The 26294-nt window shown below is 40.5% G+C and overlaps 1 protein-coding gene across 2 annotated transcripts in view; it reads left to right on the top strand.

The window, feature by feature from the left end:
• Positions 1-26294, top strand: part of ULK4 (unc-51 like kinase 4) — a 771869-nt gene that overhangs the window by 54730 nt on the left and 690845 nt on the right. For both annotated transcript variants that reach the window (XM_075827083.1, XM_075827084.1), the window contains exons 10-14: positions 46-125; positions 2070-2139; positions 3225-3345; positions 7095-7199; positions 8644-8704. In XM_075827083.1, the coding sequence (XP_075683198.1) occupies positions 46-125; positions 2070-2139; positions 3225-3345; positions 7095-7199; positions 8644-8704 (437 nt within the window). The remainder of the gene's footprint in view (positions 1-45; positions 126-2069; positions 2140-3224; positions 3346-7094; positions 7200-8643; positions 8705-26294) is intronic.

The raw sequence follows: 26294 nt of genomic DNA, 5'->3' as shown, positions 1-26294 counted from the left end.
GCTACATTGTAGTTGCCAAATAAGATATATATTTTTTCATGATAGGATAAATGCAGTAGCTGCTGAGAGTGACACCACGGAAAGACCTGAAACTCCAGGACATCTACACAAGTCATTTAAAATAGGTCTGTATCAGCATTGTACTGTAACTGTAAACTACTTTCATTGAGGACTAGAGCTGGCCATAGACATTAGATTTGTTTTGGCCGATGTCCGTCTTTCGATGGGATCTTCCAACAATCTAATGACTGTGATGAAGTCTACAGATGCTCGGCCCACGGCTGCTTTTAGCGGAAACAAGGATCCAATAGGACTTTTTCTGACCGATCCTTTTGTTTTCTCTGGAGGTAAGCGACACCAGAGCAAGAATGGGACAATCATGTAATTTTATCAATACCTATAAAGTCCAGGCCAGACAGAAAGCCTGTTTCAGCAATAACATCCATATACGTCAATACTGGATATAGAATACCTATGAAAACATATATAGACAACAATACTAGAAGTGTATATAACCATAGTACAAGTAAAGCACTAACCATTATGAAAAAAATCTTTATTTGGAAAATATTTAAAAACATACTGTTAGGGATCTGCCAGGTACTTCATCTAGGTATACTCCTGGGATTAATCAATCCACACCTGAGGCCAGACCTGTTCGACTGACACCATCTCCCACCAACCAGGGTGGCAGGCTCAGGAGTGGGAGAGCCTATCGCGGCCTGGTCTGTCGGAGTTAGCTCCGCCCCCTGTCCTTTATTACCTGCCCTGTTCTCTCCCTCAGTGCTTGTAATTCTTTTGGATTCCTGGCCCCACTGCTGCTTGCTCCAGCCTGCTTCTGCCATGCTTCTGCCTTGCTGCAGTTCTGCTTAACCCGCTTTGCTTTGCCCCTGGCTTGCTTCTGTCTCCGTGCCCGCTCGGGTGTACTCACTTCGTCCTGGTCCTGACTGTTCGTTCGCCGCTCCGTTTCCTCGTGGCGTTCCGTGGCTACTGCCCCTTCCCTTGCGTGTTCCCTGTTTGTTTTCCTGTGCACTTAGACAGCGTAGGGACCGCCGCCCAGTTGTGCCTCGTCGCCTAGGGCGGGTCGTTGCAAGTAGGCAGGGACAGGGCGGTGGGTAGATTAGGGCTCACTTTCCCTTCACCTCCTTCCTGCCATTACACATACATAGACCATCACATACATTATAAAACAACACATAATAAAAATGTGGTAGTGGTATCTAGGAGCAACAAATGTATCATATTATACATCCATGGAATCAAACTGTACAAGAATACAATACTGTACAAGAATACCTCAACAGTTAGCGGTATACTAAATATGTACACACTGGACAAAAAATACAAATGACCGTGTCAGAGAGACTGATCCAAGATATAAAAAATATATAAAGTCAGGATCAGATCCATGTCAAATACCAACCCATATTCTGCATGTCTGCCCCAGACCACACCAAGACAGGGGTCAACTTGAAAAATCTGACGGCGAAATGTACATCGGGGTGTCTTGGTGTTGTCTGTGGTTGACTCATTTGGGGGCAGACATGCAGAATATGGGTTGGTATTTGACATGGATCTGATCCTGACTTTATATATTTTTTATATCTTGGATCAGTCTCTCTGACACGGTCCTTTGTATTTTTTGTCCAGTGTGTACATATTTAGTATACCGCTAACTGTTGAGGTATTCTTGTACAGTATTATCAATACCTTGACAATACACTGTTTGATTCCATGGATGTATAATATGATACATTTGTTGCTCCTAGATACCACTACCACATTTTTATTATGTGTTGTTTTATGTTGTATGTGATGGTTTATGTATGTTTTTAAATATTTTCCAAATAAAGATATTTTTTTTGATATTGGTTAGTGCTTTACTTGTACTATGGTTATTTACACTTCTAGTATTGTTGTCTATATATGTCTTCATAGGTATTCTAAATCATGTAATTTTGCCTTTTTAATTTTATATTGCCATAATTTTAATATTTCCAGTATTTGTTTTGATTGCGCATAAAATTCCATTTCATTTTGCATATCTTTCCTTTTTTTTTCTTTATTAGAAAATTCTGCAAATATAAGGCCCAAAAGTGCTCTGGATGGAGAATCAAATGAGTCCATTTTCTCATTGAGGTAATTAACAATAAATAAACATTTTACTAATTTATTTTGTGAGAGACACATTTTATTAACCTTCTTTTTTTAGAGTGAACATGGATGTTACCATCTTTTACACAAACTCAAAATTCAGTGCTCCCAGTGTTTAAAGAGTTTTCCAGGATATTACATTGATGGCCCCTTCACTGCAGTACCTGGCACAGTGACGTCCATACGAGTGTGGCTGTGCTTGGTACAGCATCTCAGCCCATTCAAGTGAATGGGGCTGAGCGTGGTTGAGCGGCGCTTCCACACTCATATGGACGTGGCTGTGCCAGGTACTGCAGTGGTGTGGTTCTGCTATTAGTGGGGGTCACGTCAGTGGGATGGGCTATCAATGCTATATCCAGAAAAAAAAAAAACTTTAAAGGCTATGTAGACCTTTGAAAACATGATTTATTTTTTTTTTGTTTTTTTTTTAAATAAAAATGTCTATCAGTATGTTTGGTGCAACTTTCTAATTACATTTTATTAAAAATTACTTTTACTTTTTGAGATCGTTGCTTTGTATCCTGCATACAAAGCAGCTGTATATAGCACTAAAACCTGTATCCGTCAGGTCAGCGGGACTGCATGTTTCAGTGACAGCGGGTCCTGCGTGTCTCTGACACAGAGGATCGATAACAGGTAGATCCCATCAGTCCCGCTGACCTGACGGATTCAGGACCCAGCGCAAAATACAGCTGCTCTATATACAGGATACAAAGCAGTTGTATCTGAAAAAGTAAAAATAACTTTTAGTCAATTGTAATTAGAAAGTTGCATCAAACACATTGATAGACATTTTTATTAAAAAGAAAGTGTACATAGCCTTTAAGTACAAACCTTCCTATGAAATTGACCCTAGCGTATGTGCATGTCTGATATAGAGAAAATAGATTAGGAGTCCCTATGGGGTAACTGACGAGTTAGCTTGATTGTGTATGTTGATGCTAGATTAAGTATTTACAGTTATATACAATGGTTTCTCTAGAAAATAACAATTGGCTGTTATGCTGATAATGTAATGTACATTATTCATTAGTAGATGTTGTTGATGATAATTTGTGGACATTTTGCAGCTCCTACACCACTCCCAGGGCAAGCACTGCTGCAACCAAAGCCAGTAAACGCAAAGATGCACTACCACGACTAAAGGAGACCATACGGCAGTCTGTGCTAGCAGCGTCCGATGTTCCAAAGGTCATACCATAGTTGCCATTTTTTTGCATGAAGTATATGTTTTGCAGTCGACTGCGCTATTGATTCCGTCCAAAACAATGGAACCATGTCAAAACGGTGACAAACGGAAACCATTAGCTAGGTTTCCGTCACCATTGAGTTCAATGATGAGGGAAACGGAAGCTGAGGCTAACGTTTGCCTTTCCGCTCAGTGTTTAACCCGACGGAAACCTCAGACGGAACCCCTCAGCAGAAAGTGACGGTTATGCGAACAGGCCCTTTAAAGGGTTTGTCCACTTTGGATAATCCCTACTTGTTAGAAGGGTCTCTTGATAATACGCTGATCACAATATGGCCCCCTGCTGGGACGCGATCAGCTATAATCTTTGGTGAAGCCTGGCAGTAAGTGTTCAATTTTTCAGCGCCACCACAGGATAAATGTAATATTACACAGCGCTCTTTCAAATCAATGAGTTGTCTGTACAGGGCAGGACAGGGGAGGTCCTCCAGAGTGAGAGACTCTCTTTATATATGTGTTAAGGCCCCTTTACACCGGCCGATAAGTGGCCGGTGCAGTGAGCGACAATCAGCGGGACATCGTTAATCGGCGCACGCTTGCTCCTATCACACGGAACTATGGATGGCGACGAGCGGTCATTACTCCGAGCGCTCGTCCCCATCCATTATTATCCTGTCTGCAGCGTGTTTCGTTCATCTGCTGATCGTTCCCCTTGTTTACACAGGGTAATTATCGGCAACGTGTGTTATATTAACACTCGTCTGCCTGATAATCATCCTGTGTAAAACCCCCTTAACACTCTGTGCAGGATCCTTATCTTTTGGCCAAAGGACCCCCCTCTTGACTCCAAATTACTTACAGGGTATATAAAAATGGGTTTTTCTAAACCGGACAACCCCTTTAAATTTATAAGTAAAAGTCCCTGATTTTGACAAAAAACTGAAATGAAGTTTAATAAAGACATCTAAAAAAATGTCAGTCAAATTATTAAAAAAATAAACTCGTTTTTCCTGAAAATTTATATTCTTGTAGAAGTGACTGAACATGAAAACAAGGACAAAATGATACGTATTTGGTATCCCGTCATTGTAATGACCTGTATAATTAGTTCAAATATGCCCTGGGTCTACAATCCTAATATTGGCTGCGTCTTTAAAGGGGGGGTTAAGTTGTTCCTTTTGCAGTATTTCTACAATCTGCCAAACAGGATGGCTAAAGAATGGATTTAAATTTCCAAAATGTTTATAATGTCTGTCAGAAGGAGTCCTAATTTTACGTGTAAGCCTTTGTTCACATCTGCGCTCGTATTTTCGTTATGTTTCATGACTGGAACAGAATAATGAAAACAAGAAATGTGTCCGATGAGTTAATTGAGTAACGCCAGTTACGGAACCAATTTACTTTAATGGGTTACGTTGGGCTCCTATTGTGGTTTTTAGTCATTTTGCCAGACAAAATAGCACCTCATGCTGCGCTATGTTGTCTGTCACTTTTCACGAAATCTGCGATAACGCAGATGTGACCACAGCCTTAGCCGCTTATTTTGAAAATATTTATTCCAATAGAGTATGTTACTAAAAGAATGGATTGTATATGATAGAATTGCATAGCTAACAATTCCCAAATACTACTTTTACTCTTAATATTTCCCTTTTATGTGCATAATACATACCCTTATAGAGTAAGGAACCAATAGAAATCTCAAATTCCTTGCAACAATGCCGCAGCCCAGCAACAGAAAATGACTGTTTTATGACAGCCTGTGCCTGCTTTGCACCATAGACCGAAAACAGGCTCTCTGGTTTCTGTATATGCATTCAGAATTCCTATTTGAATATTATTTGTTTCATCTCATTTTTCTATTCTAGGAAAAATATGAAACGGTCAATAGATACGGTTTGAAATGCATAACAAACTGCCTCTATTTTGCTACCTATTTTGTTCCCAAAAGAATGGAAAGAGAAATAAATCTGCTGGCCATTGTGGCTTGCTATATTTTTTGGCCACCTGGGTGGGGTGTTTGGCAGTACCTTAATTTGTACTGCAGGTGTCACTGTTGCTCCTTTTACTAGCTTTAATGCTTTATGCAATGTTAAATAAGGGACAGCATCAAATAAAACACCTTTATGATGAAGTCATTGCTGCCAAAATAACTTATAAACTATATATTATATTTAATTTTGCTACAATTTTAAACTAAACATTGCTTGAAGACAAAATCATTTTTGTAACTAATTAGGGATCTAAATTTCTGCAGCACAATGGCACCGAAATTATTAAAATTATTACAATTACCCACTATGCGTGTGTGTTTATAATTTAGTTACAGATTTAGGCCCCATGCACACGACCGTAAAAAAATCTCCGTAATTGCAGACCGCAATACAGTCCGCAATTACGGACCCACCCGGTTCTTATTTGCCGCGAACACCTTTCCGTACCGCTACGGATAGGTGTCCGTGCCATAGAACCGTGCCGGGAATTATGGAGCATGTCCTACTTTTATCTTTTTTACGAGCTGTGCTCCCATATGGGAGCACGGCACAAAAATGCGGCTCGCGGGCGTCAGCAAATGCCATGTAAGAGACCTACAAATTGTGCGCGTGCCGTTTCCATGGGTACAAATTTCATTACCTGACTCCTGACTTAAGCTGAACCATTCTATTGTTTCGATCAGTGTATGTTGATTCCTGTTCATAATAGTAACATAGTAAGTAAGGTGGAAAAAAGACTAGTCCATCTTGTTCAACCTTTTCTCTGGCATAGTTGATCCAGAGGAAGCTAAAAGCAGAAGCCATTTTATTTTCATTTTAGGGGAGAAATTCTCCTTCACTATTATAGAAGGCATCGAGGACAAGAGCTGTCCATCCAGCGTACATTCCTTTTACCAGTTAAAAGATCACATCTCCAACAGTCTAAGGGTATGTTCACAAGGCCTATTTTCGACCGTTTTTCGGGCCGCAAACTGACGAAAAACAGCTGTAAAATCGGAAGCAGAACGCCTCCAAACATCTGTGCATTGATTTCAAATGAATGGGCAGATGTTTGCCGACGTATTGGAGCCGTATTTTCAGGCGTAAATCGAGACATAATACGCCTAGTTTATGCCTGAAAATAGGTCGTGTGAACCCAGCCTAAAAGTCAGCATCCTCTTAACTTATCCCAACTCTGATTCAGAGCGCCAAATTCCCTGCATAGACATACATATAAAATATAACATGTTGACTGCCTGCAGCCACCACTAGAGGGAGCTTAGGAACTAATGTATACTATTGTACATTGATCTCAATAATAAGACAGCATGCAGCAAGCTCGCTCAAGTAGCGGCTGCAGACAGACAGCAGGTTGTCTTTTAAATCCATGTCTATGCAGGAGATTTGGAGCTCTGTGTCAGAAAAACAAAGCTCTAGCCACTCTAAAGATATAGAAAAAAAATTATTAGGACACAATTTTGGACTTCAAAATGACCTGATGATAACAAAAACAGATTCCCTTTAAGGGACAAATTGGCTTTTTCGTAAATGGGCTAAGTACTTCTGCAGGTATATGTGGGTTTTAATAGTAATGATACAAGTAAAATATTGCATCACTTGCTACACAACATAACTCAAATATACATGCTACCCTTTTTTAAGCCACGCGTTGCTCACTTCTATATTTTTTTCTGCTGGTTTCTTATCTCGTGGAATAAATGGTATTTCACACCCATTTCCCTGTTCAGTAACCTTTTTTTTTTAATCTGCCATTTTAGGAGGAGGATACGTGCGCAAATCAAGAGGATCTTGAAAAAAGGATAAAGGGTCTTATATTCACAGATTCTGATCTCATTGTGTCACCCATTATAGATAACCCAAAGGTAATTGACCTACGTTTTGATGGTTTACAATTTCAGATATTATTGACCAGTTCAGGACCGGGCTATTTTGAGCCTTCAGGACCAGACACAGTTTAGCCATTTTTAGCACGGAGTTAGTTAAATGGCTAACACTTTTTTATTTGTTGGGCTTTGCGATGCTTTTCCCGTAGACAATGCAGGTTTCTTTTTTTTTTAAATCATTTTTATACACATCCTTTTTGCTATTTTAGAATTTGTATTCTTAAAGTTTGAAAATAATAGTAAAAAAATAAGCTTTTTTTACATTTCAGCTATTTTTTGGGGGTAATAACATAGTTTTACGCTAAAATAGATCTTTTATTTGTGATCGTCATTGTCTACCGTAAATTTTAATATATTACATGTCTATATTAGGGTAATTGGGTCCGGAATAGCGTTACGACCGTGATTGGCGGGTGGGAACAGTTTTTTTGGGGTGGGTATTTTATGTGTATTTATTAATTTTTTTTTCACTTTGCATATCAGAAATGTCACAAACGGATTTGTAGCAAAGCTGGCATCCTATAACAGTGCCATGTTTAAAGGGAACCAACCGGTCACCAGCATTTCATCTAATAAACCAGCAATACCTGGTGGTAGTGGGTGAAAAATCATTACTATATAACCTTAAATTGCCTTCTTAGTCAACTCTGTAGCTTTAGTATTCAGTTTTTTAATATAATTTTTAACGCATGGTGAAAGCCGTAAAAACAAAACCCAAAAAACAATGGAGGAATCACGTTTTTTTCCAATTCCACCACACAAAGAATCTTTTTTCCGTTTCCCAGTACATTATATGGCACTTTAAATACTGCCAATAGAAACTACAGCTCCTCCCGCAAAAAAATAAGCTCTCACACTACTCTACTGATTGAAAAATAAAAAAGTTATGGCTCTTGGAAGGCGGGGAGTGAAAAACTAAAAAGCAAAAAGTTGCTTTGTCCCGAAGGGGTTAATTTAATTATGTATCTGCATCTCATCAGTACTATATACTTTTGTACAGTCTGCAGCGTGACAATGCTTTTCAAAGCGCTGGTATTTGGCCACTATATGGTCCTTGAATGGTCCGTGTCTTACCTCACAAATGCTCTTTCAGCCGAATTGGCACAACAGACACTCCAAAATCTTGTGGACAGCCTTCCCTGAAGAGTGGAGGCTGGTATAGCGTCAAAACGGGGCACAACCCTATATTAATACCCATGGTTTTTGACTAATATTTCTAATAAGCTCATATACATTAGGTGTGATGGTGAAGTGTCCACATACATTTGGCCATATAGTGTAGTCTGTTCCTATGGTGTGATGAGTTTTTGTGTTCAGGAGCATGTAGTAGAATACTGTGAGTTTATTTATCATTCTTAATTATTAATGACTGAATGCCTTTGGCAAATTTCTAAAGGTTTTTTTTTTCCTTTCCTACTTCAAGATTATGAAACCAACCCCGGTAAGATTTGATGGGAAAACTTTGGGCTTTCCAGCACATTCAGGTAAGAAATATCATGATATTTACCGTGTTTTATTCAATGCCTATTTCTTATTTGATAATATCTAACTATAAAACCTGCATTGGACCTACTGTTATTAACCCTTTCAGGACCAAGGGTCATCGATGCCTCAATGACAAGCCCCATTTTTCTCAAATCTGACGTGTCATTTTATGTGGTAATAACTCTGGAATGCTTTTGCTTATCCAAGCGATTCAGAGATTGTTTTCTCGTGACATATTGTACTTTGTTAGTGGAAAAATTTGGTCAATAAATTCATAGCTTATTTGTGGAAAAACACCAAAATGTAAAGAAAATGTGCAAAAATTATAATTTTTCTAATTTTAAATGTAATCTACTTGTAAAACAGATAGTAATACCACACAAAATAGTTGCTAATTAACATCCCCCATATGTCTACTTTTATATTTGCATTGTTTTTTTTTTAACTAATTTATTTTTCAAGGACGTTACAAGGCTTAGAATTTTAGCAGCAATTTCTCACATTTTCAAGAAAATGTCAAAAGGCTATTTTGTCAAGGACCAGTTCAGTTCTGAAGTAGCTTTGAGGGCCTTATGTACTAGATAGACCCCATAAATCACCCCATTTTAAAAACTGCACCCCTCAAAGTATTCAAAACCGCATTCAGAAAGTTTATTAACCCTTTAGGTGTTTCACAGGAATTAAAGCAAAGTAGAGGTGAAATTGACAAATTTAATTTTATTTTTTTTTGCCGAAATTCATTTGTAATACATTTTTTTCTATGAGGGTATGTGCACACGACAACGCCAAATACGTCTGAAATTACGGAGCTGTTTTCAAGAGAAAACCGCTCCAGAATTTCAGACGTTTTTACAAGTGCACGCGTTTTTCGCGGCGTCTTTTACAGACATAATTGGAGCTGGTTTTCATTGGAGTCTATGAAAAATGGCTCCAATTACGTCCCAAGAAGTGTCCTGCACTTCTTTGAGGTGGCCGTAATTTTACGCGCCGTCTTTTGACAGCGAAGCGTAAAATGACAGCTCGTCTGCACAGAACATCGTAAGACCCATTGCAAGCAATGGGCAGATGTTTGCCGATGTATTTGGAGCAGTCTTTTCAGGCATAATTAGAGGCGTAAAACGCCTCCATTACGTCTGAAAAGAGGTCGTGTGCACATACCCTAACACAGAAGGTTTTACCAGAGAAATGCAACTCGATATTTATTGCCCAGGTTCTGTAGTTTTTAGAAATATCCCACATGTGGCTCTCGTGAAATAATGGACTAAAGCACCAGCCTCAGAAGCAGAGGAGCACCTAGAGATTTTGGGGTCTCCTTTTTTTAGAATATATTTTAGGCACCTTGTCAGGTTTGAAGACGTCTTGTGGTGCCAAAACAGTGGAATCTCCCCAAAAGTGGTTTTGGAAAATACACATCTCAAGGAATTTATCTTTGGGTATAGTTAGCATCTTGACCCAACAGATCTTTTGCTATATTTATTGGACTATGTCTGTGAAAATAAAAACCTACAAGGAATAAAGAATAAAAAGCACCCCAAACCTTGTAAAGCTATTTCTCACTATTACGGCAATACCCCATATGTGTTATTAAACTGCTGTTTGGACCAACGGCAGAGCTCACAAGGGAAGGAGTGCCATTTGGCTTTTGGAGCGCAGATTTTGCTTTGTAATAGTTCTGTTTGGGGTTTTGCTGGTATTACAATTTATAATGTGGGGCTACATGTAAGCTAGGCAGAGTACATCAAGGCGTAATAAGAGGGTATAATAATGGGGTAAATAATTCATAGATGTGTGGCAGTTGTCGCACTGAAAAATAGTGCCCAATCTTATCTGCTTTTGGACCCACTGCACAATTTCTGTCGCTATATTCTGAGCGCCAGAACTTTTTTTAATTTTTTTCTCCACCGGAGCCGTGCAAGGGCTTATTTGTTACGTTACAATCTGTAGTTTTCATTGGTACCATTTTAGGGTACATGTGATTTTTAAAAAAAATTTTTTTTATCCCTTTTTCTTCTTTTTTTTTTTTTTTTTTTGCAAGCAAAGTGACAGTAATCACAGTGCGCTATAAATGACGTTTTACATTATTCTGCAGGTCGGTACGATTAGGGCGATACCATTTGTATATTGGATTTTTATGTTTTGTGGCGTTTGCGCAATAAAATCTCTTTTCTCTAAAATTATTTCTTTTTTGTGTCACCATATTCTGAGAGCCATAATTTTTTTTTAATTTTCAGTCAAAAAAGCTGTGTAAGGGCTTGTTTTTTGCGGGACGGGTTGTAGTTTTTATTGGTATTATTTTGGGGTACATGCAAATTTTTGATCACTCTTTATTATATATTTTGGGAGGGGTGATGACCAAAAAAATAGTGATGCTAGTATTGTTTTTAATTATTTTTTGCGATGTTCACCGTGCGGGAAAAATAATATACCAAATATGTGTACTTTGTAAACGGTTTATTTTTTTCTTATAATAAAAGACTTATGATAGGGAAAAAAAGCATATTTTATCTTTTTGTAACTTATTTTTACACTTGTATAAAACATTTGTATAACTTTTTTTTTTTTTTTTTTTTTTTTAAACTTGAAGACCTGCAGCACTGATTGCTGCTATAATACATTACACTACCTAGATAGTGTAACGTGTTATAAACTGTCAGTTTGACGTTGACCGTCACACTGACAGGAAGCCTGTGAGGACCAGCTTGTCCTCATAGGCTTCCGTGAATAGCAGACCGGAGGCCATTGTATGGCCAACAGTTTTGCCATGCAAAAGACGGCAGCACCCAAAATCGATCCACGGGAAAGTTTGTTGTAGCAACAAACTTTCCAGTTTGAACAAAAGAAAATGAGGCAGCACTACCAGATATTTGGATAAGGATCCTTTTATTCCACGTGCGACGTTTAAGCTCAGTGTGAGCCTTTCTCAAGCATAACAATGTGACGCACAAAGCGCATATATATGCAGTACAAAATTACAAAACCAATATCAAGAAACAGGTGTTATAAAATATTAAAAAACATTCTACCCTCGCTTGATCGGCTGATGGCGTTTTACACTATCTACTGCGCAGGTCTACAAATTACGTCACATCCTATCAGATGTTGATATGAGTCATGGCGCATAGTGCCGATTCGCTCGTGCGCATGACCCACTCGTAACACTTATTGCCATTTTGAAAGAGGGCCGTTCAACCTTTCATGTTATATGTGAATAATGTCACATCCTCTCAGGTATTAGTATGAGTCACAGAGCATAGCGTCAATTCGCGCATGCGCGAGACTTACTGGTGGTACACAGCGCCATCTTGAAAGAGGGCAACTCTACCTTATATGTTACATATCCATCTTAACCTCACATAGCTCTGCTGTTAAATAGACAAATTGGCCATTCAAATAACCGTGTATAGTATATAGAGCACCCATATAACTAAGGGTACTCTATAAATAGATACATCGTCACCATAACGATATATAATAAATCTCATTTACTACTATCACGTAGAGAGACGAGGATGTAATATTAAATTAATGTACTTTATAATATATAGATAAAAGGCCACTTCATCACAAAGGATGGTATTAATTTAAAGGCAAATGATGGACAAATAGAGTATATTATAATTTTGGGAATGAAAATGCATTAGATAGATGACATGAGATCAGTGTATATATATCTTCAGCCGATCCTAGAGGCAAAACTTGAGAGTAATATCTGAAAAAAAGAAAATATAATGAATAATTTTACAAAATAGTAATGATATATCCAATGATAAACATTATCGACAATATATAAAAAATATACATATTGGTAAGAAATGGTCAAAACTGTTATTGTTTTCCTATCCATAAAGAGGGAGAGAAATGCAGGGATAATGATGGAACCTCAGGCAGATGTTCATATCAAAGTGTGACCCTGGACAACCTAGAGAAACTTGGGAAAATCTTAAAATCCACATTAAGACCCCTAGTATCTAATTTAAAGATCCACTCTAGCTCCAATCGTTTTAATTAAGAGATACTATCACCGCCACGTCTATGGCGAGGGGAAATGATCTACGATGAATAGTTTAAAATCATTCTCCCCATGGTTGTTTTTCGCAAAAATGTTTGGGCAAGGGTAGGTCAATGCTACAACAAACTTTCCCTGCGATCACATGATCGGGACGTGAACACATGTCTCCGGGACCAGAGGCAGGGGCTAACAGCGCGATCCGGGTGTCAGCACTACTCTGAGACACCCGGATCGTGCTTTTAACACCCACTGTGAATTCACGTTGGCACTGCACAGAGCCCAGCAAGCGCAGACGTGAATTTACTGTGGGCGGTCAGGAAGCGGTTAATAACGGTGATCATATTTTCTGACAGAGAACAGGATGCTGCGGAGCCGGCGACACTAACACAGCCAGCGTCCGAGCCATTTTCACAGTGCTATGCCGGCTAGAACAGAGATCTGTATATTAACGCCCTGGCTAAACTGGTTATGTGCGAAAAGAACGTGAATCTACAGATTGTCGGCATGAAAGGGTTAAATTGCAATTTAACCCCTTGAAGACACTGAAAATGTAAAAATTAAAATTGTCTGTTTTCCATCGTTGCATTTCAGGAGCCATATTTATTTTTTCTTTGACATTTTTTTGGATGTGTTGATAACCATCATGAAGTTTTTTTAACTTTTTAGATTTACATTTTATACATTTCTTATATATTTTTTTTTTTTTTAAACATTTTATTGAACATTTTTTTTTTTTTTTACCATGCAATCATTAGATCACACATTCAATAAGCGGTAATACTTGTGTATTGCCTTTATCTGTGCTCTACTATTAGTAGGGCACTGATAGCAGACCTGTAGGTTTACGGTAGGCCTTCAACTGATTCTGCAGCCTACAATTTCATTGCGGGGGAGGGTGAACGGGGGACAGCGGGAGCCCACTTCCTCTGTCTAACCGTTAAGATTCAGTGGTGGCTATTGAGTCATCTTTAATCCTGGCCGTTGCAGGTTGTGTCAGCTCTTTGAAGCAACCGACACCCGCCACTTTCACCCCCTCCATCATAAAGACAGTCTGTCCTGCATCCATACAGAAAAGTTGCAAGGATGAGCATTGGGGAAGTGTAAGCAAATCCTCCTTGCCTGCCTCAATTTTCTAATAGATTGTGGTAAATGAATTTATTGCCGAGAGCTCATCTTTGGGATAATGTTTGACACACAGGGCCTAAATTATAAAAGAAGTGAAGGCAGAAAAAAGAGCGTTGCCCTTAACAATTAGATAATCAATTTTTCAAGTGCGGTTTAGAACATGAAACCAGGGCTGGATTCTGAGTGGTAGTATGGGTAACACCTCAACTTTTCCTTTAAATGGAACCTGTCACCAGCATTTCACCTATTAAACTTTAATCACCCCTCGCTGGCCGCTGCTGTCAAAAGTTCATTCCTGTTATCCCCTTTCCTAAACTTCTCCTCTGACCGTAAGTAATGGTCTGCAAACATTTTGCGGCTTTTATGGTAATACATCACTCTCGTTCATTCCTCTTCTTATGCCTGAAAACTGGCCCGTCCTAAATGACGAAATCTCGTCATGTATGGTCCAACACCCTTCCCTGTTAGGAAGTGCCTGTGTCTTTATGATCGCCATGACTACTGATCTAGCTTCTGGGCGGTTCTGTTTACTTCCTGAGCCTATCCCACTTCTCAGTCTTCTTCCTGTCAGGTGTAGGGTGGGGTATTTATAACTGGCCTCCTCCCTCTTTCTTTGCTTGTGAATTTTTTCTCCTTACTTAGATGTGGTGATCAAGCTCTCACTTACCCTGTGCCCTAGACTTCTGGACTTCTTGGGAACGGACCTCAGCTTGTCTTTCGTTACACCTTGTTTAACGATTTTGATTATTTGCTCACGGCTGGTTCTGACCTCTGCTGTACCTGATTTACACTAGGTTTTATAGAAGCGCAAGGTGAAGCCTTCTGGTTCCGCTAAAATGTCTACTCAATTGGGTAAGAGCCCTGGACCAATCTCCCACTTCTGTGTATTTTTACTCCAGGGACGCACTCCCTGATGTTTTTGGTAATGCATTCTCTAGAGCATATTTCTTCAATTTAAAGTAATATTATAAAGAGCTTGGTAATATTCTCAGAGAAGCCCCGCAATTTTAATTGCATCGTGTTCTTCTTTATCCCCTCTAGTTTTAATATGAGATATGAATGTTTGATGTGGGCGAAGGTGGAGTAGGCAAGCGAGTGTATTTGTATTTAGGAGATTCTTTAGGGACACATCTGGAAAGCAATAACCTGGCCCTTTTGTGAAATTCAATTCTAAAATAGATTCAAAGTAGATTTCAAATTGCCTCCCAGCAGCACCCTTATGCCTCCTAACTTATGTAGAAACCCCATACTGCTTTTGAATTTGATCCGGATTGAGCAGGTACCAGTTTACCATTGTACGGTTTTTGCCTACTCGGCTTTAATTTGAGAAATGAAAATCTATCTTTGGAGCCAGTCAGGACATCCAATACCTCATATCGTAGGGATTTATGGATGGCGATCAATGTTCCTCTTGACTTAGAAGCTGGATTAGTGCTGTAGAACCAAGAAGTAAAGCATTTCTCACGTATGCTGGGAATGTGTATGGCCCTGAAATGGTTCTCCTGTAAGAGAATTACGTGTGCCCTTTTGTTTATTCATTTGGTTAAGTATATGGTTATGTTTTTGTGGCACATTTATCCCTCACATTTTGTGGTACATTTATCTCTCACATAGGGAGCAAAGTGTACTGAAGCCATATCTTTATTGGAGAAATTAAAAGAAAAAAAAAAATACAAGAAAAAAAGAACTGATATATATTTCAAATACTAATCTCTGTAGTAAACCCAAATGGTGTATTTACTTTTTCTTTCCGTCTAAGATGAAAACGCCCTAAGGAGGCAGTAACTTTCAAAGAATTAAGGATCTCGCCCAGGAACCACAGCTACAGCCTTAAAGGGATTTTCCAGAACCTATAAACGAATTTCTATTTCACTACACATCTTCTTTTTAACTAAGGTTAATAGTATGGCAAAGTGGCTATTTCTGCGTGATCTCTTAATATACGTGGTTATTTTACGTTATCTTTGGGTGGAAAGGGCAGCATATCTGAGTTATTGGTACGAGTTTTAGCCCTATAGCAGACTTAAAGGGGTTGTCCATATTATTTCTATTTTAACTTAATGTGACATGTACAATTAACTTCCGAATGTCTGTTTAAAGCTTGTGGCGTTACTTCTAATGTGGAGTCATGTGACCGCACCCAGAGTAAATTTTTCACTTCCTCTGACGTTCTGTGTCTTTGCTCAGCCAGTACTTCCGTCAGAGCTGAAGCACGGCGCGTCATCAACTAGGTTTATAGGCAGTGGGACCAGAGGCAGTGCTTGTGAAACATCTGCCCACTACATGTAAACCTAGTTGATGACGCGCTGTGGCTCTGGTCTGCCGGAAGTGCTGGCTGAGCAAAGACGGGGAATGTTGTCTCTGTTAGTACACGCCCCCTCCTTCTCTCTCTCTGAGTTCCCGCACTGCCTGCCCATCTCCTCTCATCGCCACGCCCCCCCATGGTATATACAGTTATTACAGGGTTATAAAAAATACAGGGATGATTGGGGTTATATAAATACAGGGATGATGGAGTTATATACAGGAATGATGGGGTAATACTCCCTGTATATAACCCCCATCAACGCTGTGTGTAACCCCCATCATCGATGTGTATAACCGCCTTCATCCCTGTATAGGATGTTTGTAACCCCCATCATCCATCTATATATCCCCCGTTGTGATTATTGCTGGGTGTTTGTGACTGTGTGCAGGGAGCTGGGTGCGTGTAATTAGAGCGGGGAATGACCCTGTGAACATAGAGGGGTGTGGCAGTATGCAAATAGCTGAGATGTTGTGGAGGAAGGGGCGTATGTAAGCTGTCTCCTCACATTTAGCAAGGGATCATGGGTATGGTGGGTTGCAAGACAGGAAACAGCCAGGACCAGAAGCAAGGGATGTACACAAACCGAAAGAGAGCAGCAGTGACTATTGAGATCAAACAGTTATTGGTTAGAAGGTTAGTAAGGGCTTTAGAAAATATTTTTTCCTGGCCTACCCCTATGGATCTCTTCTTCATGGCGTACCTGTAATTTATATGAAATACCCAGTGGGTGTGTGTGTGTGTATGTGTATGTTAGCAAAACCTCCAGGGTTAGTCTCCGTTCCCAACTTTTTAGCAGAGTAGCGCTAGATAAATCTGGAAGTATCTTGGTAAATAACCTGTGCACCTCCTCGTACACGCCTTAATAAAACCTCTTCATTTGAGATCTATGGATCCTACAGATCACATTGCAGGGTCTGTTCTGGTCCCGAAGTTGCGGGCCCAAAGCTCTATGGGCCCGATCCAGTTCAAAAGTTGTTTCAGGGATACCTCCAGTATTTTATTGAAGATAAATTGTGGTTCTTGAGGCATTTTTGAGACTCTATAGATTCTGGTAAGCCTCTAACCTTCACATTATTGCGATGTCCTCTATTTTCCGCTTCATCAATCATATCAAACGTTGCGTGAATCTGCTGTATATAAATGTCTAAAAGTCCTCGATGTCTCAAATTTAACAGTGAAGACCTGCCACATCTCCTCACATGTCTATTTTAGTAAATACTTCTATAACTTTTGATTAAACAATTGGAACATATTTTCTTAGAACTTCATGTTGTGCCATTCCTCTGTTATTTCTCCTATGAATAAGTTGACAACTGGGTGTTACCCTTCCCCTTGTCAAAGGTGTACTGTCATGTCACGGACACAGGGTATGTGGACCCACTAGGCCGCTCCACCGTAGCGGGGAGGCAGCTGACCAGGTCACAGTCTATACGAAAGTCAATGGCAGACAGTAACGCTTGGGTACCTGAAATAGTCCGGACAGTGGCTGTGACTTCAGCACGGATGGAGGCTGGTGCGGCAGGTCGCGCCAGACGTGGCGGGCAGTATCCGATGAAGCAGAAGACACTGGACGTGGCAGACGACACTGGACGTGGCAGATAGTAGAATACAGGAACGGGTAACAGGGCACGGGTAACAGCTGGAACGGGAAACACTAAGGGACCATTTGCGAGACAGACTGGGATAGACTAACAACGCTCAGGCAAGGATTAGAAGGCCAGGGGCCTTCTTATAGACCAGGAAATGGTGGTAGTTGATGATGATGACGATTAATTTTAGAAATTGAGGGATATGTCATACGTCTAGAATCAGCTTAAAGGTTAGATATACTGGCCCTCCAAAATAACTTACAGCAACTTGCCGACCATACTACTGAGGTGAAATCCTCCCATAATTATTTAAAGAGGACCTGTCTGTTTAAGTAAATGTATTTCTCATGAAATAACAATTCTGGGGCATCTTTTCTTAGAACTCTCCATTGTACTGATCCTCTGATATTCCTCCTAAAAATATATGATTAAATTGACAATTGGGTGTTACCAGTTGAAGTTGTGTCCCTACACCTTAAAGGGCAAGCGCGCGCGCGCATCCTACGGGACACAGCAGAACGGAGCGGAAGTGAGCGCTGGCGTCTCCTGGGACCAGCGCTCACGGATCCATGGCTGCGGGTGTCGGGGGGGGGGGGGAGGGGTGAGTAAACCCGACGGCCCGCGGCCATGGACGTTACACATGTCACTCTGTCATCACTGATTGGACAGTGCAAGTCTGTGTAGGGACACCACTTCAACTGGTAACACCCAATTGTCAATTTAATCATATTTTTTTAGGAGGAATATCAGAGGATCAGTACAATGGAGAGTTCTAAGAAAAGATGCCCCAGAATTGTTATTTCATGAGAAATACATTTATTTACTTAAACTGACAGGTCCTCTTTAAATAATTATGGGAGGATTTCACCTCAGTAGTATGGTCGGCAAGTTGCTGTAAGTTATTTTGGAGGGCCAGTATATCTAACCTTTAAGCGGATTCTAGACATATGACATCCCTCCATATTTTCTCGTGTGTGTATATATAGTCACGAGGTGTGCCCGTATGTCCCAGAGTGCATCCATATTAACAGTATCACGCTATTGTCTGCCGTGTTTTGGGGACTGACATTGTGTCTGTGACACCAGCATTGAACGGGTTTCACAGGTATTACTGACCTTTTAAGGCCATAGGCCAACATATCCGAGACTTATTCCTCTGTAGTCGCCATTTTCCTGAAGTGGTTGCACACGTGAGCCCTGATCCCATCCGGCTTGCAAGCGGTTGAGCTTCTGAAGGTTGTGGTTTTAGAGGTGTTTGCAGAGGTTCCATCACGAAAGATAGTTGTGGTGGATTATTTTCCAATGCGTCTGCAACAGTTGGAATTCTCCGCTCCCCTAGAGCCTGGTGCTTGCTTTTGTTGACCTTAAAGCAAGCAATGCTCACGGGCTGCATTTTAAAAGGCCTTTTACATATTCTGTTCTGCTTTAAATTGACGTTTCCTAATAATAATACGTTTAGTTGACCTGATATCCATGTTTCGAAATAATCTCGTTCGTCTGTAGTCAGTATGTCTACATAATGCACTACACATATAACTGAATGTGTTATTCACGGATATCTGGAATGCAAATACAGACCACAAGCATTAGGAGACACCTCCTGTTTGTAGAACCGATGCAAAAAAATATGTATGTTTTGATTAAAAACAGCAAGAGACTTTTCAAGGGTATAAATGAAAGTAAAATCATGAAGCAACTGTCTTTATTTTAATATATGTAAAACTACATAATAGAAAAATTACAAGAAATCCCTGTCTCGGTCTATTATTCAAATATTGAGTGAACAAAGAAATGGCATAATGCACCTGAAATGATAGCGTAATGCATTGTACCGCACTAGCAACATGGTTTTAAGGCTGTGATGAAATTCTTTACTTACAGTAAAATGCACCTTAAAATAAGACCATTTTCAGCTTGCTATGTATCACATAGAACATTATTTGTCTTTGATTACTGTCATTTTGAGAGAGGTTTTTACAAATCTTGCAGTAGGAGCATTGAATGAACAATGTGACTTTACATTGTTTGTTTATTTCAATTATTATCCCCTTTCTTCTGCTTTCCCTTTATGCTTTTGTCCAGCTTGTTTTCTTAATGGGTTTTCTAAACAGGACAACCCCTTTATCATATACCTTACTTGGGAATTCTGAGTTAATAGTGGAGGGGGGGGGTGTCCTCTGTTCAGGATCTTCATCTCTTGGCAAGACTGGAAAGCGGTTTCAAAGAGCATCTCTCACCCTGGAAGACCTGTCCTGTCCTGCATTACATAGACAACCTATTGATTTAAATGGGCACTGTGTAATACTTAATTTCCCCAGTGGTGGCGCTGTAAGAAAATTGAACGCTTACAGGTTTCCCCACAGATTACAGCTGATCACTGAGACATTGTCAAGGTACCCGTCTAATAAGTAGGGCATCTCCAACGCGGATACCCCTTTAAAATTACTATGTTAGGAACTCAGTTTTCAGCTATTCCATATATTCAGGCATTAGGCCAATATCCCATTGGGGACTTCCCTGCAGCAGCTGTCCGCATAACACCGGCATAATTTGCATTGAGTCAGCAGAGAGGCTCTTGTTAATATGAATGAGAGGTTATCACAACCCCTACTTTAATATGAGAGTAGTTGGCACCTTTAAAGGGGTATTTCCAACTCACACATTTTATGTGGAGAACAGGGTTCCACCAACCTTTGTTTTGCCTGGTCATGCGGCCGCCCCATCCAGGCGGGTAATGAATCTAGAGGTGGCCATGCACGTTTCGTTCTACACCGTGAACACCTAAAAAAAAAAACAACACAGAATTGCTGTTTTTTGATCGCCTTGCCTCCCAAACATATCTGCAAAATTTAAGCCCTCCCACAGCTCCATCGACGGAAATATTAAGTTATGGGAAGTAAAACATAAAAAAACTAATATTACTGTAGTACCATTGACCAGCAGAATAAAATTAACTTGTCAATTTTATGCTGTATAAACGAAACCCAAAAAATAATGGAGGAATTTTTCTTCTTCTATTCCACACGACAAATATTTTTACAGATTTCTCATGGTGGCATTAAAAGCTACAACTTGAATTGCTTCTTGAAGTTGTAGCTTGAACATTCTTCTGCACACTCCTCTTTGCATTCCAGGGGGCGGTGTCTTCCATAGGCGTGTTATGCAGGCTCTTTGTGCTCCATGAATCCAATCTCTTTGTGTAATATACTGAATATATATATATATGTATATATGTATATGTAAGGATAATATTTTTCAAACAATATACATGGTAATGATCCCTGACAGTCCCCCCTAAAAATATTATTATTCTGTCCCTGAGTCTTGCCTATCAACCTACCACTGACCACTCGAACCAGGCGGGTAGGGGTTTTGGATTTCTTCACTAGCTTGAGACGAGCTACTCCTGATGAGTAACCCCCCTTTGTACCTGGACTTCCAAGGTGTCGGAGTGGTCCTAACTTTCCCAATTCTCCTCAGGATACAGGATGGTTGTCTTGATATAATCTACAAACCGCTGCTGGTTGTAATATATATATATATAATTAATCCGGTCTGCATTTTTATTAACAGTAATAATTGTCGCACTGTCACTTACTGTCCTAATGGGACTTTACCCCTGCAGATATGACAGGTCATGGGCAGCACAGTGACCTTCACCTCACACCTTCACATAAAACTCCTCAGATTGTAATTTGCAGCACCGTGGCATATTTACACACATTATAATTATAAACCTCAGACAATATAAATAATAGGGCCTCAACTAATAATATAATGCTATCACCAATCTCATGCTCTAACCCTCAGGTTTTGGGTCCCATCAGTTCATTGCCAGTCCTGTACACCATCGTCGTCGTCTTCTCCTGTCTTCTGCTCTTCACTGACTGTCACCCTCAGGGTAACCCACACAATTGTGGAGTCAGACTACGTTGGTGTCCAGTGGGGGAGTTATTATTACCGCCTCCTAGCCACTTACTTATCAAAACACTTGATCCTGCTGACGGATTCACTCAGGTCTTTGGTCTTTACTTTGATCTTTGCTGATGTCATCAGGTCTCCTTTAGTTTACGTCACCGGGCTGTACATAGCACCTCATGCTGTGAGCCTGGGGTGAGATCCCACGTAGGCGGATTAGTGGAGTTGTATTGTGACTATCAAACCCTCCGCATCTGTACTCTTCCTCTGGCAAGTTACTTATCTGGGCGGCCGCTTAGAATTGTGACACTGCCGTCCGTTCATGATAAACGCGTTGTAGTGGCTCAGGCTGCGCCTGCCGCGTCACAGTGATGGAGTTCATCGTGTTAAAAGTCTTTTAGTTCATATTTACTGGCACTTGCTGGGGACCCCCAACTCTTGTCAATTGTTAAAATAAATACTAATCTGGTGATAACATCATCCGCATACACTATAAGGGCATGCCCACACGTGGCGGATTTCCTCCGCATCAATGCCGCACAGAATCTGCGTTGCAGATTCTGCGGCGGATCTGCCCAAAATGTGCAGTAAATTGATGCGGACTAGCTGCTGCGGACTGCGGTAAAAGTGCTTCCCCTCTCTCTATCAGTGCAGGATAGAGAGAAGGGCCAGCACTTTCCCTAGTGAAAGTAAACGAATTTCATACTTACCGGCCGTTGTCTTGGTGACGCGTCCCTCTTTCGGCATCCAGCCCTACCTCCCTGGATGGCGCGGCAGTCCACGTGACTGCTGCAGCCTGTGATTGGCTGCAGCCGTCACTTAGACTGAAACGTCATCCTGGGAAGCCGGACTGGAGACAGAAGCAGGGAGTTCTCGGTAAGTATGAACTTCTATTTTTTTGACAGGTTGCTGTATATTGGGATCGGTAGTCACTGTCCAGGGTGCAGAAACAGTTACTGCTGATCGCTTAACTCTTTCAGCACCCTGGACAGTGACTATTTACGGACGTCTCCTAGCAACGCTCCCGTAATTACGGGAGCCCCATTGACTTCCTCAGTCTGGCTGTAGACCTAGAAATACATAGGTCCAGCCAGAATGAAGAAATGTCATGTGAAAAAAGCAACACGCATCCGCAGCACACATAACATGTGCATGACAGCTGCGGACTTCATTGCGGAAATTAGAATCTCCATTGAAGTCAATGGAGAAATTCCGCCATGAGTCCGCAACCAGTCCGCCACAACTCCGCAACATCCATTGCATGCTGCGGACACCAAATTCCGCACCGCAGCCTATGCTCCGCAGCGGAATTTTCAGCCTCGTCTAAACGAACACTACTAAATAGAAGTGGAAGTCAATGGAGAAACTGCTCCGCTGCGGAGTGTCCGCAGCGGAATTCAAGAGCAATTCTGCCACGTGTGGCTTTGCCCTAAACGTTGTTCTAAGTACATACAATAATGTCAGGCCCTTAAATGACATCAAACACCTTTATATAAGGAAAAACTTCTCTGTTACAATGGACAGGGCACCTAGAAGATGTGTTATTATTGGGTACATTTCATTTGCTCTTCGTGATACTCTTTCAGCAGGATTTGTACCTTGATCTCAGCTGATCGCCTAGAACATCTCCACCTCACAGATTCCACATGTTTATCTGACAAGTGTCTTAAACCTATTTTTCTTACTCTAATCTGGTTCGTTCTACCTGGGAAGGCCTCTCAAGGTAGGTTCTCTTTGTGGGAGGCGGGTATGATAAGGTTGGCACCGGTCTGCCAGGACTGTTCTGTAGGCAAATCAAACAGCTCTAACAGAATTTAGCAGCTACAGCTGTAAAGCCTGGGACATACCAATTAGATCTTACCACATCGATCCTTGCAGTCTTGGGGCATATGTGAGGTCATACACCATCAATGCAAGTACCATCAAGAGTGCCTTGGGTGTTACCGGTTCACCTTCCCTTATCCGTCCACATTCTGTCAGAATCTGGTTCTCACGCCTTCCGCTCCCAGTTGGATTCTTCCTGTGGAGAACAATCTTTTTCATTGTATAAACATTAATTGATCTTAATCAAATAATTAATTTGAAGAAAAACCTTAACAAATAGCATCTTTACATCAAACTTTCACACTGGTCAGTAACTAAAACTTACAAACTGATTCTTCTTCTTTATATACATATCTATACATATACATATCTATACATACACATATACACTGCACAGAATTCTCTGCTCTAAAATTTCCCTTTCACAACAAAAATAAAAATAAACAAATAAAAATGTTTTCGAATGGGAATATTCCACTTCTGTACCTTTTTATCTGACGCATGACTCTAATAGTCCAATCAAAGGGGAGAGAATAGACATGGACCGCACATCCACTATATACTATGATCAATGCGGCTAGGCAAAATATTTAAATATGAACGAGAGGTTCTTTGTAACATTTTGATCAAATTGTATGCAAGCCCACTTGCCACTTCACGGCGACCTCTAAAAGTGGGTCCCTACTCTAGCGGTTGCAGCACCGCATGGCGGCTACCGCCACCGCAGCACCGCTACTGCAGAGGGAGCAGCCCAGGGGCCCAAAAGCACCCATGCCTTCAGACCGTGCCAAGCCTCCTTGGCTCTGGGCCACGTCCCCCCACAAGTGCAGCACTACAGCAACAGACACCACCACACAGCACCACAACATGTGAACAGATGGAATGAGCTCACCTTGCCATGCGCCCCCAGTGGCCAACAGAGTACAAGCAGGAGCAGTTTGATCAAAATGTTTACAAAGAACCTCATGTTCATGTTTCTAAATTATGCCTAGCGGCTCAGATCAACGTATATACTGTGGATTGTGCGGTCCATGTCTAGTTTCTCACAATTCTAATAGTCCAATGCTAAGGCTGGTCCAGAACTTTACATAAAACTTAACCTCCGTATTTAATATTCCCACAACACTTCTTAAATACAGTTATTAACCGGTTAAGGACTAGGCTGTTTTACAGCTAAGTGACCAGAGCAAATTTCACAATTTTGCTATGCGCTTCTTTAGATGACTATAACTCTGCAGGTGAATAAAGTTCATCTTTGAATTTTACACTCTTTTTTAAAGGACAGATAGGGCTTTGTTTTAGTTGCATTTGTCAGTATATATCATTTTTATTTTTTTCTCTAAAGTGGGCAAAATTGGAAAAAAATGCAAGCATTTAGCAATTGCGTCAGTTTATGCTAGCATTTTTCACACACGGTATGGACCACGGACAAAATGAATCTCCTTTCACATTCTTCCACTTCTCCCGTGCATGGGGATACCAAATATGTGTGCCTTATTCACTGTGCGGGCATGTGCCAGGGCTTGGCATAAAAGGAGGCTTTTTGGCCTTTTCGGTCCAGGAATTCTGCATTTGATTTTACAGCAGCGTACTGTTTTCTTGGGGGTGTAATGCTGCTGAAACATTAGAAACACCCCATAAATGACTTCTTTCACACAAGTAGACCCCACAAGGTTTCCTTCAACGGGTTTATCATATTTTTAGACAGTCCAGTTTTCTTCTGAAAGTTTCTTGAATAAGATGGAACAAAATAAAATTAGCTTTTTTTTTAACAAATGCGTCAGTTTATGCTAGCTTTTTCACACACAAAATGGACCACGGACAAAATTCATCGCATTTCACATTCTTCCACTTCTCCTGTGCATGGGGATACCAAATATGTGTGCTTTATTCACGGGCATGTGCCAGGGCTTGGCATAAAAGGAGGTTTTTTGACCTTTTCGGTCCAGGAATTCTGCACTTGACTTTATAGCCGCATACTGTTTTCTGGGGGGCCTAATGCTGCTGAAAGATTAGAATCACCCCATAAATTCATTCACGCAAGTTGACCCCACAAGGTTTTATTCAAGGGGTTTATCATATTTTTAGACAGTCCAGTTTTCTTCTGAAAGTTTCTTGAATAAGATGGATCAAAATAAAATTAGCAATTTTTTAGCAAATGCGTCCGTTTATACCAGCATTTTTCACACACGGCATAGACCACGGCCAAAATTAATCTCCTTTCACATTCTTCCACTTCTCCCGTGCATGGGGATACCAAATATGTGTGCCTTATTTATCACATAGAGAAGTAGGAGGGCGGACGATAGAAGAAGCTTCTTTCACAAATCGCTTTTTTTCAAAGCTGGTTTTACAAAACTCAACAGAGTTTCTATAACACTTCCAAAATATCTGCTCTTGAAGCAGAAATCCCAAAATATTCATCTAGGGGTATAATGGGAATTTTTTTTTTTTTTAGTTTTCTAAAATAAGAAATGGCAGGTTTATGCAAATGGAGCTCTCCAGCAGATGAACTTTAGAGAATATGCAAACATGACATCCACCTCCCCACCCTTTCCCTCCCTCACCCTTGGAGTAAAATCAGGGGAAAAATAAAAACATAATGTAGGGCAAATATATTTTCAACGAATTAACTAAAATCTAATAATTCAGAACAATGTGGTATTTTTTAAAACATGGCTCAATGCACAGGCCTGGTTGCGAGGGACATGAGGGACAGAAATCTCGGGAATCTTTGCGGTGCCCGTCTTTTCTGCAGACGCGGCACTTTTTCTGGGGGTTGCTTCTGGTTGCTGTTGGGGGAATCCGACTGATGA

The sequence above is a fragment of the Rhinoderma darwinii genome, chromosome 5 (assembly GCF_050947455.1).
Source record: "Rhinoderma darwinii isolate aRhiDar2 chromosome 5, aRhiDar2.hap1, whole genome shotgun sequence".
Classification (NCBI taxonomy): domain Eukaryota; kingdom Metazoa; phylum Chordata; class Amphibia; order Anura; family Rhinodermatidae; genus Rhinoderma; species Rhinoderma darwinii.
The sequence above is the reverse complement of the archived record's forward strand: the minus strand, read 5'-3'. Positions and strand labels throughout refer to the sequence as shown.